Source organism: Felis catus, chromosome D2 (genome assembly GCF_018350175.1).
Source record: "Felis catus isolate Fca126 chromosome D2, F.catus_Fca126_mat1.0, whole genome shotgun sequence".
NCBI classification, from domain to species: domain Eukaryota; kingdom Metazoa; phylum Chordata; class Mammalia; order Carnivora; family Felidae; genus Felis; species Felis catus.
This window is the reverse complement of record NC_058378.1, coordinates 46167444-46181938: the sequence shown is the minus strand read 5'-3', so window position 1 is coordinate 46181938 and position 14495 is coordinate 46167444. Positions and strand designations below refer to the sequence as shown.

The 14495-nt window shown below is 44.9% G+C and overlaps 1 protein-coding gene across 7 annotated transcripts in view; it reads left to right on the top strand.

Annotated features, from left to right (window-relative positions):
- The first annotated feature begins 9299 nt into the window (after window positions 1-9299).
- Window positions 9300-14495, top strand: part of FRMPD2 (FERM and PDZ domain containing 2) — a 101283-nt gene continuing 96087 nt past the window's right edge. For 6 of the 7 annotated variants that reach the window (XM_023240653.2, XM_023240649.2, XM_023240654.2 and 3 more), the window contains exon 1: window positions 9300-9612. In XM_023240653.2, coding sequence (XP_023096421.2) covers window positions 9588-9612 — 25 coding nt within the window. In that variant the 5' untranslated portion in view covers window positions 9300-9587. Of the gene's footprint in view, window positions 9613-10286; window positions 10426-14495 lie in introns of all 7 variants that reach the window. The other variant, XR_006587082.1, reaches the window with a different exon arrangement.

Sequence of the window (14495 nt, the reverse complement as noted above, 5' to 3'; positions counted from 1 at the left end):
AGCTTGGTGTCTTCAAGCTTCATCTTGGTGGCCTTGACTTGTTTTTGTCTACATCCGCTCTGCCTCCCCAGGGCCTTTGTTCCTCCTCTGTTTGCTGAGCTGGCTTCAGTGGATTCTGGCCCCAAGGCACTGATGCTTTGTCTCTGAGCTCCAGACTTGTCTTCTTTTCTCCCTGGGCTAGAACATACCATTGAGATCATTGCTCCTGAAAGGAGCGCCACACCAGGTGACATGAGCAGAGAAAAGGTGTCTGCATGCACAGTGTCTGACTCTGAGGTGGCTCATTCTGCTCAGACTGTGAGGACCCTCCCTTTGCCTTCTTCTTGTGACTTACAGAGTTGGCCCGTAGAACCTTGCCATGAGAATCTTATTAAAGTATGTGCCTTCCTTTCACTTATGGTTCACAGAAAAAATAATGCCCAAATTTTATCTCAGTAGGTGGTAGCAACACTAACTAAGGTCAGTCATTCCGAATCACACATATTTGTCAGATGCCCCTGCACCTGATCAGGTACACTTAGCAGAAGTTGAAAGTGAAACCCTGGGACAGGTAAGTAAAATGGCAGGTCCCAGGCCATGCCCCAACATTTCTGGCTGGCGTGCCAGTCTCAGTTGGCTCCGTCCCTCTCCCCCATTTCCCCACCTTCCCTGTGCTTTCTGATCACATAACAGATCTTACAAAGTCTAGCCCTGTTCTGCTTAGCACTGTCTTGCCCTGGGACAGCCCTTCCTTGATATTTACCAGGATCCTCCTTCCTTTGTATTCAAAGCCCCCTTTCTGCCAGTCTTCTTCAACAACTGCCCAGGCACCATCCACTCCAGATTTGGGATCTGGGTGTCTGGTCTGTAAAAGTCCCTGCCCTCCCCCACTGAGGGGACATGCGTTGTCAGGCACTGAGCTAGTCTTTGGCACTTGTCCGTGCCTTGCCCCACCCATCTTCTCCCCTCTCTGGGCCTCCCTTTGGCCTTCTTGACTCTCTGAGCCTCTACACAGCTCCCACCCCCTTGGGCCCACCTGCTGCTCGTCAGCTTTGCTATTCCCTTCAAATTGATCACCATCTCAGTCTTCCCAGGATTTGCCACAAATTGTTACCGTTTTTAAGTCTGAACCTCATCATACGGATGACTGTGTGTCCTACTTTCCTGAAACAATTGAGGCCATCTGACATGAGATTTCTCAAATTCTCCCCCCATCAGCCTCAAAATTTCGGTGTCCTTCCACTCAATTTCTTCCCTTTGTTCCACCTCAAAAAAAGAACTACTTCACAGACTTCTCCAAGGCTTTCTTCTAGTGGTTCTTCCATTGGTTCTTCTAGTGGAAGGAATACAGGGTTTGAAGTGTGACCCTTTGGGGTTCAAATCCTAACTTTGCCATCTGTTATAGCTATGTGCCCTTGGGCAAATTATTTGACTTCTGTGAGCCTCAGTTTCCTAATCTATAAAATGGATATGATACTCCCTACTTTCTAGTATATGTGCATATGGAATCATATGTAAAAAGCCTTGACAGACAGTAGGCCCTCACTAAAGCAAGCAATTTCCTGGTCCTGCTCTTGTAAGACCACTCATTGTCAATCACTCCCTTGTTCTTGAGTGCAACTTTGGCCATTTTTGAAACTTCTCTATAGGTTTGAGCACCTTACCCACTTCCTGGCTGGGTGACCTTGACTAATTCAGTCAACCTCTTCAAGCTCTAATCTTCTTTGAAAAGCAGTGAATAGACATTGACTTCACAGGGCTGCTATGGGAGATGAGCAAGACTGGGCCAAAGGAAGTAGATGTCATCAAGAGTGCTGTCTGGGTCACTTTTAGTCTACTGAAGTACAAATATTCCATCATCCAGTCAGCCTGTATTTTTTGAGCATCTGTTCTGACTTGGGCCCCATTCCAGGTATATGGGGGTGGCAGACATTCTTGGTGTCTCACTCAGTAATCACACCCCTCCCATCTTCCTTGGTGTCAGGACCCTAGTTTGTGCAGACATCAGGGGGCAGGTGATCTGGAAAGATGGGTTTGTTCTCCTCTCTAGGGAGAAACCACGATTGATCAGAGCCAATCACTGCCATCCTATTCCACTATGGTTTAACGGCGGCCCATGACCTCATGTGGACAAAAATATAAAAGAGGAAGTTAGCTAAGATTCTGAGAAAGATTCCAAAGAAATGTGAGAGGATGAAGTCTTTTCTCTCCCTTATGACATGGTTGGGTCAGGATGTGAGGACTGGAGCTGCAATGGCCATTCCTCAGTGTGAGAAGAACAGAAACGTTAACCTAAGGCTCTGGGGCTGTTGAATTGCCAAAGACACATTTATGTCAGAATGTAGATGTCCTTGAGTGTCTGAGTCACTTTCCATTGTTTCACTTGCCACATGCAGCTGAAAACACCTTGCAAGCAGTAAGCAAGATGGATAAAATTCCTGCCCTCATATAGCTTATATGTATTGGTGGGGCAATAGAAAATAAACAAGTCAACAAAGAAATACGTATTATTAAAGTAAAAAAAGAAGATAATTGGTATAAAGAGAAGTGAAGAAAGCAAGGGGATTCAGAATGATGAAGACATGCTACCTAAGGGTAGCCTTTCTGCGAAGGTTACACTTGAACAGATACCTGAATGAAGTGATGAAGTAAGTATGTGAAGATCTGAGGGAAGATTCCAGGCAGGGGAAATAGCATGTGAAAATCTTTGGACCAGGAACAAACTGGGACTGTCTGAAAAGCGTCAAAAATACCACTGTGACTAGATTACAGGAAATCAAGGAAAGAGTGAGGTAGCTGGCGTTAGATTGCACTTTGTGAGCCATGGTAAGATACTCGGATTTTACACCATTAGCGTGATGGACATTCACGGGAAGATGTTGAACAAGATGATGAGATGATCTGCCTTTGGTTTTAAAAGGACAGCTGTGACTTTTGAGTGAAGAGTATTCTGGGAAGGGCCAATTGTTGAAGCAGGACGAGCAAGGAAGCTACTTTGCTGTTGACGTTAGAGAGGATAGTAGTTTCGATGGAAGGTAGGGGGCGATTCTAATGAGTCATCAGATCCAGCATATATTTTTTTTTAATGTTTATTTATTTTTGAGACAGAGAGAGACAGAGCATGAATGGGGGAGGGACAGGGAGAGAGAGCGAGACACAGAATCTGAAATGGGCTCCAGGCTCTAAGCTGTCAGCACAGAGCCTGACGCGGGGCTCGAACTCACGGACCTTGAGATCATGACCTGAGCCGAAGTCGGACGCTTAACCGACTGAGCCACCCAGGCGCCCCAGATCCAGCATATATTTTAAATGGCCTTCCAGTTGATCAGACATGAGATGTGAAAGACCTAGAGGAATCAAATTGACTGTTAGTTTTTTTTTTTTTTTTTTTGGCCTGGGCCAATGGATGGAGGATGGTGGCATTTATTGAGATAATTAGACTGAGGAAGGAGTAGGGTTTAATTTGGTGGGGAAGGGGACTTTCGAAATCAACAATCTTTTCACAGATAAACTTAAATTTGAGTTGGTTATTTGGCCTCAAAGTGAAGATATATGGGTAGTTGCATAAAAGAATCCAGTTTAGGAGTGCTTGGATGGCTCAGTTGGTTAAGCATCCAACTCTTGATTTTGTCTCCCGTCATGATCTCACAGTTAGTGAGTTTGAACCCCGAGTTGGGCTCTGTGCTCACAGCTTGGAGCCTGCTTGGGATTCTCTCTCTCTCTCTCTCTCTCTCTCTCTCTCTCTGCCTTTCCTCCACTCATTCTCTCCCTCCCTCTGTCTCTATCTCTATCTCTGTCTCTCTCCCTTTCTCTGTCCCTTTCTCAAAATAAATAAATAAACTTAAGTATCCAGTATATTGGATATCCAGTATACTGGATATAAAGTATCCAGTTTATTGGAGGGGTAAGGGCTTTTCATAAATATGAGCTTGGGATTCATCAGACTATAGATGGCAGGTAAAGACATGGGAGTTGAGATTTTAAGGGGCAAGTGAGTGTAGAAAAAGAAGAAAAGGGTGCCATGGAAGCAATCCCCAGGCATTTCAACATCTAGAGGTCAGTAGAAGGGAGGAAAGTAGGCATGGGATGGAAGAAGTGGCCAGCAAAGTAGGAGGAAAGTCAGAGGAATTCATTCTGGAATCCCAGGGAATAAAGCATTTCAAGGAAGAGGGACTAATCCAGTGCTGCTGTAGATCAGGTCAAATGAGCATTGGAGACCTTACCCTCGGACTTGGCAGCCTAAAAAATAGCCCTTTTCCAGGGCTCTTGTGCGGGGAGAGCCTGATTTGAGAAGAGGAGAGGAGACATGAGGAACAGACTGGAGAGAGCCAGAGGCAGGTAGACTTGATGCTGGGACCATGAAGGGGCTCTCTTCGGACAGATTCTCCCTCCTCAGTGTTGCTTGAGGTTATCGGCTGCACAGAGGGAGAGAGGAGACGGCATGACTGTGGCCTGGGGGAGTTGAGGGCAACGGGGCCAGGGAAACGTGGCAGGATTATTGGGCAGTGCGGTTGAGGTGTGGGGCCACCGGTGTAGAGTGAAACCGGTTGGCACAGGTTTGTGCTGTTCTTCAACCTGGTTCGGCTGCGTGGACATAGGGGTGCAGTAGGTGGAAGCAGAGAAGCAGAGGGGTGCGTGCCACAGCAGCAAACACACAGCGCTTACCGCGTCAGGCCGTGGTCTAATCGCTCTACACCCTGGACATGTGTCCACTTGCTTCCCTCTCGAACAGACCTATGAGCAGGTACTATCATCTATACTTCACAGATGAGGAAACACAGCAGAGAGAGAGCAGCCAAGCCAGTAGGTGGCAGAGCCAGGATTTGAACCCCGGTGGTTTTAGTTCAACAATCCGTCTCTTAATCATCATGCCGTGTTGTAGCTCATGCTTCCACTTACACGCATGTGAAATTTTAGTGATAGGCTATACTAATGTAACCGATGTGGCAAAACTCAATGGCTTAAACGACATGTTTGTTTCCTTCTTAGCACACCAGGGAAAGTCTTCTAGGTGGGTGGAAGTCGGGGTCCCAGACTGAATGGGACTCTGCCGTCTATAATCTATGGCTTCCAAGTTCCCTGAAGTCGTCATCCTCACTGCCATTCCAGCACCCCCTGCTGTGGGGGGTGCACACATCCTGTCCACTCACTTTCCGTTGGCAGGAACTCTGTCACATGGTTCCACCCAGCCACAAAGGAGGCTGGGAAGTGTAGTCTAGATGCATGCCGCAGAGGAAGGGGAGAACACATTTTGTTGGATGGCTAGCAAGAATTTCTGCCTCGTGGACCATGGACTGTAAACTGGATAATGAGGGACAAAAACTGATGATCGGTGAAAAGGTGGTAAGGCCGATGGATGGCAGGTCTTCAGGGGCACAAAAATGTGTCAGAATGGAGGTAACTTGAAGAAATTAGCTGGGAAAAATAAGCGTCAGTGGGTGTCTGAGCCTAGGATATTTGAAAGGTAAGTTTTGGAAGGGACGCCATTACTTTAATGACAAAGGCTACAGTGTGAGTGCAGCGACTGAGGTGGGGTGAGGAGGGGGAAGTGACATGGTCAAGGATTTGTTGAGGTTAGCAAGATAGCAGGAGAGACCACAGAAAGCCCAGAGCTGACACTATCAGTGAATAAGAGCGGCCTGTCCCTAACTTTTGCAGGGCCCAGGGGAAGAATATAAATGGAGGCCCACATACCTTAAGTTTAAATATTTTAAAGTTATAGGTGAAACCACCAGGTTTAAATGAAGTATTTCTGTCCTCTAACCCCAACGAATGTAACTTTGTAACTTCCTGCAAGACTAAATTTGAAATGAAAGTTCTGAGCCTCTGGGACACCTGCTTCGAATTTCTAGTCCCAGGCCATGGCCACTCCTCTTCAGGCTCTGCCTCACATTGTGAGGGGGTTTTGATCTTCACATCCAAGCCACAGCCACGCCCACACTGGGAGAGGCCTGCACAAGCCCTGAGAGGAGGCTCAGTGCTGGTTGGGCAGGACACCTTGAACAAAGCCCAGGGGGCTGACACAGGGGCTGGTCAACATGAACCCTCGGTCCATGCACTTCTCACTCACGGGGAAGGGGTGCCTTCAGACAAGGGCAAAGCTGGCCTTCTTGCCATAGTCTCAGTGGTGGACTTAGGAGTCAGTAGGTGATGGCAGCAGGGGTAGCAGGGCATCATGTCCTGTATCTCAAAGAAGAGGTAGGTTGTCAGGGAAGTGGTTAGAGGGGCAAGAAAGACAACTGGACCCTGCAGAGGCAGCCAGGTGAGCTAAAGCTACCGGAGATAGAGTCAGGCCAGGGGGTTGGGGATGGACAGAGCTGCACTTCCCCTCCATAACCACCTAGAGCAAGACACAGAACTCTCCCGTCACCACAGAGGTCTCCTTGCGTTCGCCCTTTATAATCACCCCTCCCTCCACAATCTCTAACCTCTGGCAACCATTAATAAGTTTTCCATCTCTATAATTTTGTCATTGCAAGGATGTCGTATGAATAGAGACATACTGTATGTGACAATTTGAAATTGGCTTTTCCACTCAGCTTGATGCCCTTGAGATTCACGTAAGTGTGGCATGTACCAGTGGTTCATTCATTTTTATTACTGAGTAGGTTTCTGTGGTATGACTGTTCCACGCTTTGCTTAACCATTCACCTCGTGTAGGACATTTTGGCTGTTAACAGTTTTTGACCGTTGTAAAGAAAGCTGACAAACAATCATGTACAAATTGTGGGGTGGACAGAAGCTTTTTTCTTTGGGAAAAATGCCTAGGAGTTCAATTACTGGCAACAATATGTTTAGTTTTTAAAGAAACTGCCAATCTCTTTTCCAGGATAGCTGTACCCTTGTTATATTCTCCCCAGCAATGTATGAGAGGTCTTGGATTCTGTTTAGAATAATAAAACTTTATCACTTTAGATGTAGGTGATTTGCAATATACGACACTGTAGACATTGGACATATCTTTGGCAACAAGCATAAAATAAGGGGCATAAGTGGGAACTGGTCTTAGTATTAAATCCTGCTCGATTCTACATCCTACTTTAAAGAACTGTATTTAAATATGAATAAACATGGTTCTTGAAAGTGAAGCAGTTGAATTTTCTAAAATTATGCAAATTCGAAAATCTCAGTACTGAATTAGGGTTTTTCCTTGCTTTAATTTGAATGAATGAAATCTTGGCAGAAATAAGTACAGGAGGAAATTGCAGCCGAGTGCTAATATTTGTGGCACAAAGGGTGAAGGCAGTGGTGACTTTAAGCAGACCAGCATGTTCCTGGGGGTCAAGGACTTAGATGTTACTCTCTGTTCTGCCAGGAAACAGCTCCATGACTGGAAGTATTCAATTTCTCCCTCTGGGACTCATTTTCTTCCATTGTACATGGTTGGCCTGAACAAATTAATAAAAATTACTTGGGCACTTGCTAAAATGCAGATCCCCCTGGCTCCCTCTCAGAGATTCAGTGTCAGCAGGTCTGGGGTGGTGCTGGAAATCTACATGTTACCATGATCCATTCTGAATCTAATGAATTGATGAATTTGGGAGAAACAGCACAAGATGATTGCGATGATCATAAAGTGTGTTACTAGCCTAGTGTGGAATGCAAGTAGGTTTGAGCCGGAAAACATAAATTTTGTAAGATATTATATAATGTTCACCACTTAAAAAAACACCTATATAACACAGGGTATAGGGGGAAAGTCCAAACATGGACAATATTTTTCCTGATTAAGTCATAACTAATGACTAACAGCATTTAAAATGGTCTCAACAAAGCAAACACTATTAAGTTTCTAGTGATTCCTCCTTAAGACTATACATGAATGTGTAATACATGTAATTGAATATGTAATATAATATATATGTAAAGAACATTATATATATATATATATTCATTTACACTAAGAGGAATTATACAGGGCGAATCCACACTTGTGGTGTTTTGAAAGATTTTCGGGGCAAGTGTTGAATGCCAGCACACACAGGTCTATCCACCTCCTTTGCACAGCTGTGTAGCTGGATTTTCACTGTGTGTGAACAACAATTTACTTACCTGTCCACTATTGATGGACATTTTGGTGGCTCTCAGTTTTTCCCCATATCAACAACAACAACAACAACAACAACAACAACGAAATACTACAGTAAGTATCCTTTTTCATATGTGTGGGCGAACGTTTGCAAGCATGTTCATGGGGTCAGTTCCCCATAACTGGGTTGGCAAATAATGTGTGCAATTACAGCTTTAATGAATATTACCGAATGCCCCACGGAGAGGGTATGCTAATGTACATTACCACTACCGACATGGGACTGCTCATCCACCATGCCCTCACCTGCACTGGGCTTCATCAAGTGTCACTGTTTTATTTTTTGGTCAATGTGTGAAGTAAAATGTTCATTTTCTTTTGGAAGTCAGTTCTGCAGGGTGCGTGGGTGGCTCAGTTGGTTAAACATCTGACTCCTGATCCTGGCTCAGGTCATGATCTCATGGTATATGAGTGTGAGCCCAGCTGATGACGTGGAGGCTGCTTGGGATTCTGTCTCTCCCTCTCTCTGCTCTGTCCCTGCTCGCTCGCTTTCTGTCTGGGTCTCAAAATTAATAAACAAATTAAAAAAACCAAAAATTTCAGTTTTGAAATTGCTGTTGATCTAGAGGGCTCCAAAGATCCGTTCTTTCACTCTTACCTCTGCAGAACTGTGATCCAATTCTTCCTATCCTTCTCTGCTGGTTCCTTTCTGCATCCAAATACCAGAGAGTGTGGGAATTCCTTTTCCTCCTTCTCCAAACACATTCTTCTTTTAAAAACAAAACAAAACAAAACAAAACATTTTATTGAGGTATGACTGACATAAAAGAGTTGTCTATATTTCATGGATTTAATTGGATGAGTTTGGAGATAAATATCCTCCAGTGAAACCCTCACTACGATCTATGCCATAAACATATCCGTCACCTGCAAAAGTTTCCTTCTGCCCCTTTATTTATTTATATTATTGTGAGGATTATTTTTGTGTGTGTGTAAGAATCACAACCGCATTCCTCTTGCCTTTCCGCTGGCAGCTCCAGGTCACGGTTCCTCATCACGATCTTGCATATTACTCTGCCCCGTTGGGTACAAGTCTAAAGTCTGCCTCTGTTAAAGGGCATGGAGGGCTGCTGAATTAATGAAACTAAGACTCGGCTCTTGGCGGGCCCCCTGGTTCTTCGCAGGGCTCTTTCTTTTGATTGGACCAGGAGATAAAGTGACATCAGTGTAAAAGCCCCTGCTGAGCCACAATCCTATTGTCTTCAGTGGCACCTAATCCAGTTGAGCTCTTACAAGCTCTCTCACAGGTCACCGGCCTTGGGGACGAAGCCATGGCGGGATGGCTCTGCCTGCGACTGGAGACTGCACAGGGCTCAGGGCAAGAGAGCCAGTGGCAGGAAAGGAAAGGCCCCGTTGACTCACTCGCTGGGCAGCCAAGTGCTTAGTAACAAACAGTAAACAGAGGCGGCAGCGCCCGTGGCCGTGGCAGCTCAGCAGAGAGGTGAACGAGATCCCTGCTCGTTGTTGGAAAATTGTGTGATGGAGGCCTAGACCCGATCACGATCACAGAGAATTTCACATGCAACCTCTGACTCAGAACACAGGTATTTCTCCGTGTTGTTCACTTTTCTTCTGTAAATCTGGGTCGGGGGAAGGGCAAATCCATTCACTGGCTTGGGTATCAGGAATAAGGAGAACACAACTGGACTAAGTCCTGTGCTAGTGACTCTGTGGTATTATTTGGAGTGTTATTTGTTCCAGGCTACTAGTGGGACCTGATTCAAATGGTGAATTTGCTTTAAAGCAGTAACGAATGGGCTCAGCAGAGGAAACATGGGGTTTAGAGTCAGACCAACCCTTGTTTAAGTCATTGCTTTGCTATTCAGCATCTTTTCGTGAATTCAAATTCAATGCAAAGGCAACTTCCCTGAGACTCAGTTTCCTCATCTGTAAAATGGGGATAATAAATACCTACATTATAGGGCGATTAAGGATACACGAAGTGACATATATCAAGCACTTAGCACATGCTTGAGGCATAGACGTAGCTCTTAGTAAGTGATAACTCACTATCTTTCAGAAATGAGTAAGTTGGTTATGCTTAAAGAAGGTCAATGCTTTAGAGTAAAGAGTTTCAGGTTTTATCCGGCTGACTTCCACAAAACAATGGGGAATAAAAGTATCAATGATTCATCTGGCTTTTGTTTTTTAAGTAACAATTAAATTCAGAGATGAGGTATGCATATTTCTCCTGGCTACATCCTGTCATTTGCTACAGATTAGAGCTGAAATGGACGAAGTAATCAATTCAGCAAGCACTTACCACCTATCTCCTGGCTGCCAAGCCAAGTGCTAAGCACTGGGGACACCTCTCTCTGCTCAGAGGCTCTTCCGGGTGAGCGCAGGAGCCAAAAGAGGTGAGCCTACAAGGTGACGTGTGGCAGCAGCAAGTGCTGAAGTGGTGTAGGCTACCGGAAGAGATGATATTTGAGAGCGGTTTGAATGCTGGGTGGGAACTAGCAGGAGTAGGAGGAGAGGGGTTGGGGCAAGCTCTGCCAGGCAGAGGAAAGCATGTGCAAAAGCCCAGTGGCATGAATAAGTAAAGCATGTTCTGGGAATATCAGGCAGTTTGGCATAACTGTAGTGAGATGTGAGTGTGGGCATCTGATAAGAAAGAAGTCTGCATAGGTGAATAGGGTAGAGCAAGGAAAGCCTTCTATGGCTTGCATTTCATTCAGAAAGTTCTGGAAAGCCATTGATAATTTTAATGAGGGGATGTCATGATTGCATTTAAATATTAGAAAGATTACTCTAGTAGTAATATACATGTTGGGTTGGAGGGGATGAAGCCTGGAAAGTTGACAGATAGACTAACCTAAGGAAACAGTTTGGGGATGTATAGACCTGTCAAGCAAGGGCTGCCAGCAGTGTGAAAAGAAAGATAAACAAACATGCATACATAATATAGGTTTGTTATAAATTTTATTTTTATGAGGATGCTCATGTTGCACAATTTATAAGTAGTAAAATACAGCATAGTCTCTTTTGCAAGTTCCGTACAGCCAATAGATTCACACAGAATGCAAACATTGATTTTGCTGAACTCTTACATCCTTAGTCAGTCTATGTTTGCAATTGACCACTGAGTAGAGTTCCAACATGAATGTTGGCTGATATCTTTGTTTACGTTGACAAGTCAGAAGAAAGTTAAGCAATGAACGTGAATGTTTTAACTTTGCTCATTTCTCCGTGACATGAGGAACTGCTGAACTGGATCATAATTTTTGAATTCTGGAAGAATAGTTCCTCAATTTTTGCAATATAACAGCTGTAGACACAACACACTTTTAGATTTAATCTGAATTATTAACATTTTCTCCATCACTTTCTTAAGTCTAGATAATCAACAAAACAACAAACCAAGCCCTGCTTTGTAGCTTCTGTCAATTTCTGTGGTGTGAATACTGCCTCTGTGGTCAATTCCAAGCTCCCAGTGTGATATCACTGAACGCAAAGTTTGAAGAGCTGTGTATTAGCACACCATTATATAGTATTTCCACCACGCAAATGCAATTGATTTAAATGAGCTGAAGAGCATGGACAATAATGAAATGTAGTGAAACAATTAGGAAATATATTGAATATATTATTAATATAATTTCTTTATTTAAAATTTTTTTTTCTTTTTAACGTTTATTTATTTTTGAGACAGGGAGAGACAGAGCATGAACTGGGGAGGGGCAGAGAGAGGGAGACACAGAATCTGAAACAGGCTCCAGGCTCTGAGCTGTCAGCACAGAGCCCGATGCGGGGCTCGAACTCACGGACCGCGAGATTATGACCTGAGCCCAAGTCGGATGCTTAACTGACTGAGCCACCCAGGCACCCCTAATATAATTTATTTAATTGGAAGTTTCTGTAATTTGATTTTTCACAACGGCTATGTTTAACATCCAGCTTGCAAAATCCCTGGACATTCATTGACTCTCACTGGTGAGTAGGAGTCTTCTTCAGCACAGCAAAGGGGCCCAGAGAGTTTTAAAGAGGCAGAATCCACGGGGAGGGGAATATGATGATCAGGAGAAGCAGGGATGAAGAAAGGAGTTAAGAGGAATATGTGTTTCTCTCTATGGACAAACACATCAACCGCCAAAGCAAGAAATACAGGATTGGATTCAGGGGTACAAAGCGATGTTAGATTATTTGAAAAGACTGATAAAAAAAGAGGACTGTGGATTTAAATACAGAGTGGAGAAGGTTGAGGGCTATTTGCAGTCTTGAAGAGAAGTCACTGGACTTTTTCAGATGCCTGCAGAATCCTGCTAGGGGATATCTGTGTTTGATGGAATTTATCTTGGCCAAGTTGGTCTGCATTAATCCTTTGATTTTTAAGGTAATGTTTACTTTGCCTTTCTAGAAATTGAAGGTGATTCTGCTCTCTACAAACTGTATTTTAAGCCTTCAGGGATGTCTGGAAAGTGATGCAACCCTTCTTGGGTGCTGCCCCTTGCCCAGGCTGCCTCTCTGTCAGTCGTGCTCATTGGACGTGAGGTTATGGAGGAAGGGCAGGCCATGCTCAGAGGGTCTGGCTGGACCAAGGGAGTGCTTTCGGTGGGACAAGGTAGTGTGGGGTGGGCGTGAAGCCTGTAAGGGAGGACACAGGAAAACAGCCCTTTTCACCATCTCTCCCCCTCTCAATTTGCCTAGTCTCTGATCCTGGTAGTCACCTCTCTCCCACCTATTGTCCCCTTGTACAGGTCCCCTCCACTCACGGCTTCTGTGTTCAGGCCATGTAAGCCCACCTGACACTGTGCAGCCGGCCTGAGTTTATGGCCTCAGTTCATAAGTCTTCCACCAAACTCCTCCCCTTTAATCTAAGAGAATAGTCACCCAAATACCCTGGAGCATTGCCAAGGACTAGGTAGGGGTCTCCCTGGTTACCTCACACAGTAATTCTATCTCTAAATTCTAACTGGCTGCAGTCATTGCCCACCTATAACTGGGTCATCCAAATAAGCAACAGGACCTAGGGCAGTTCTGTCTGTAACTTGTAATGTGCAGATTATCCTGTTAAAATACGGATTCTGACTTAAAGGGCCCAGGGAAGGCCTGAGTCTGCATTTCTTTTTTTCTTTTTTTTTTTTTTTTAATTTTTTTTTTCCAACTTTTATTTATTTTTTGGACAGAGAGAGACAGAGCATGAACGGGGGAGGGGCAGAGAGAGAGGGAGACACAGAATCGGAAACAGGCTCCAGGCTCTGAGCCATTAGCCCAGACCCCGACGCGGGGCTCGAACTCACGGACCTCGAGATCGTGACCTGGCTGAAGTCGGATGCTTAACCGACTGCGCCACCCAGGTGCCCCTGAGTCTGCATTTCTAACAAGTTCCTGGGTGATGCCCACGTGGCTGGTCTGAGGGATCACACTTTGAGTAGCAAGGACTGGGGTCGCTGGCATCTGTAGTCCCACTGGTAAAGCCATTTCTGCTCTCAAGCCCGAGTTCTGTGGGTTTGTCCCCACCCTATCCCCTGCCCTCACTTTATATTCAATGTTAATCATATGAACGGCTAGCATTTATTGAGAAGCTACCACGTGTCAGATGTAATAATTCATGTTACAGATGAGTATCGAGGAAAAAAAAATAAGTTACCCAAGGTAGACAGGGGTTAGCCCGACTCTGACCTCAGAACCTGCCCTCTCAGCCACTATGCTTTGCTATTTCCATTTTCCTTTCAATATTTATTGGCCCTGAGGTCAATGTTTTTAGCCGTTTTCCTCTCTGACCTCTCTTGCCTAAGACAGTCAGACTAACTCCCCTGCCCCAGACTTGGTCTTCATTTTATTCTTGGTCACTGGTAGCCCTATTTCTAATTGCTCTTCTCCTTTTTCTTGCCTTAGTTCTTGCTGAATTACCTCCTTTTCCCTATAATTCCTTGAGTTAAAATGGTTATCATAGCCCAACATCGTTGGAAACAGAGTAGGTGGTGAAGGAAAGCAGGAAGGAGATCCACAGAATGGTGGAAAAGGACCAGTTCGTGGTGGGCTGGTGCCAGTCAAGTGGTATATTTTGAGACTAAGTGGTCAGAACTTACTTCTCCGTAGGTTAAAGAGGTGTGGAAAAGTATCTGGCTAGGTAGGAAATGTGTTGGACCTTTAAAGAAAGTGTCGCGTAAGTATTTCATTCATTTCATGTATTGGTATCTTTTCTGTATGTTGCTGGTCCACAGAGTGCAGACAGCTCCCGACTCAGTCAGGGAAGAAGGAGCTCCAGGTGGGAGTGTCCCCACACAACCCTGGGGAGGACAGGAGATGAGAGGGGTGTGGTGCATCTGGAACTTGGAGAGAGGCTATGGAGGCAAGGGGAAGTCGCTGGAGATCAGTGTGGAAGGCTGGACTGGAGGTCGCATAAGCTTTGTTTAGGAGTCAGGAACTGGAAATGATTCTATGGAAAACACAAAGCCACTGAAGGCTTTAATGTGGAAGAGTC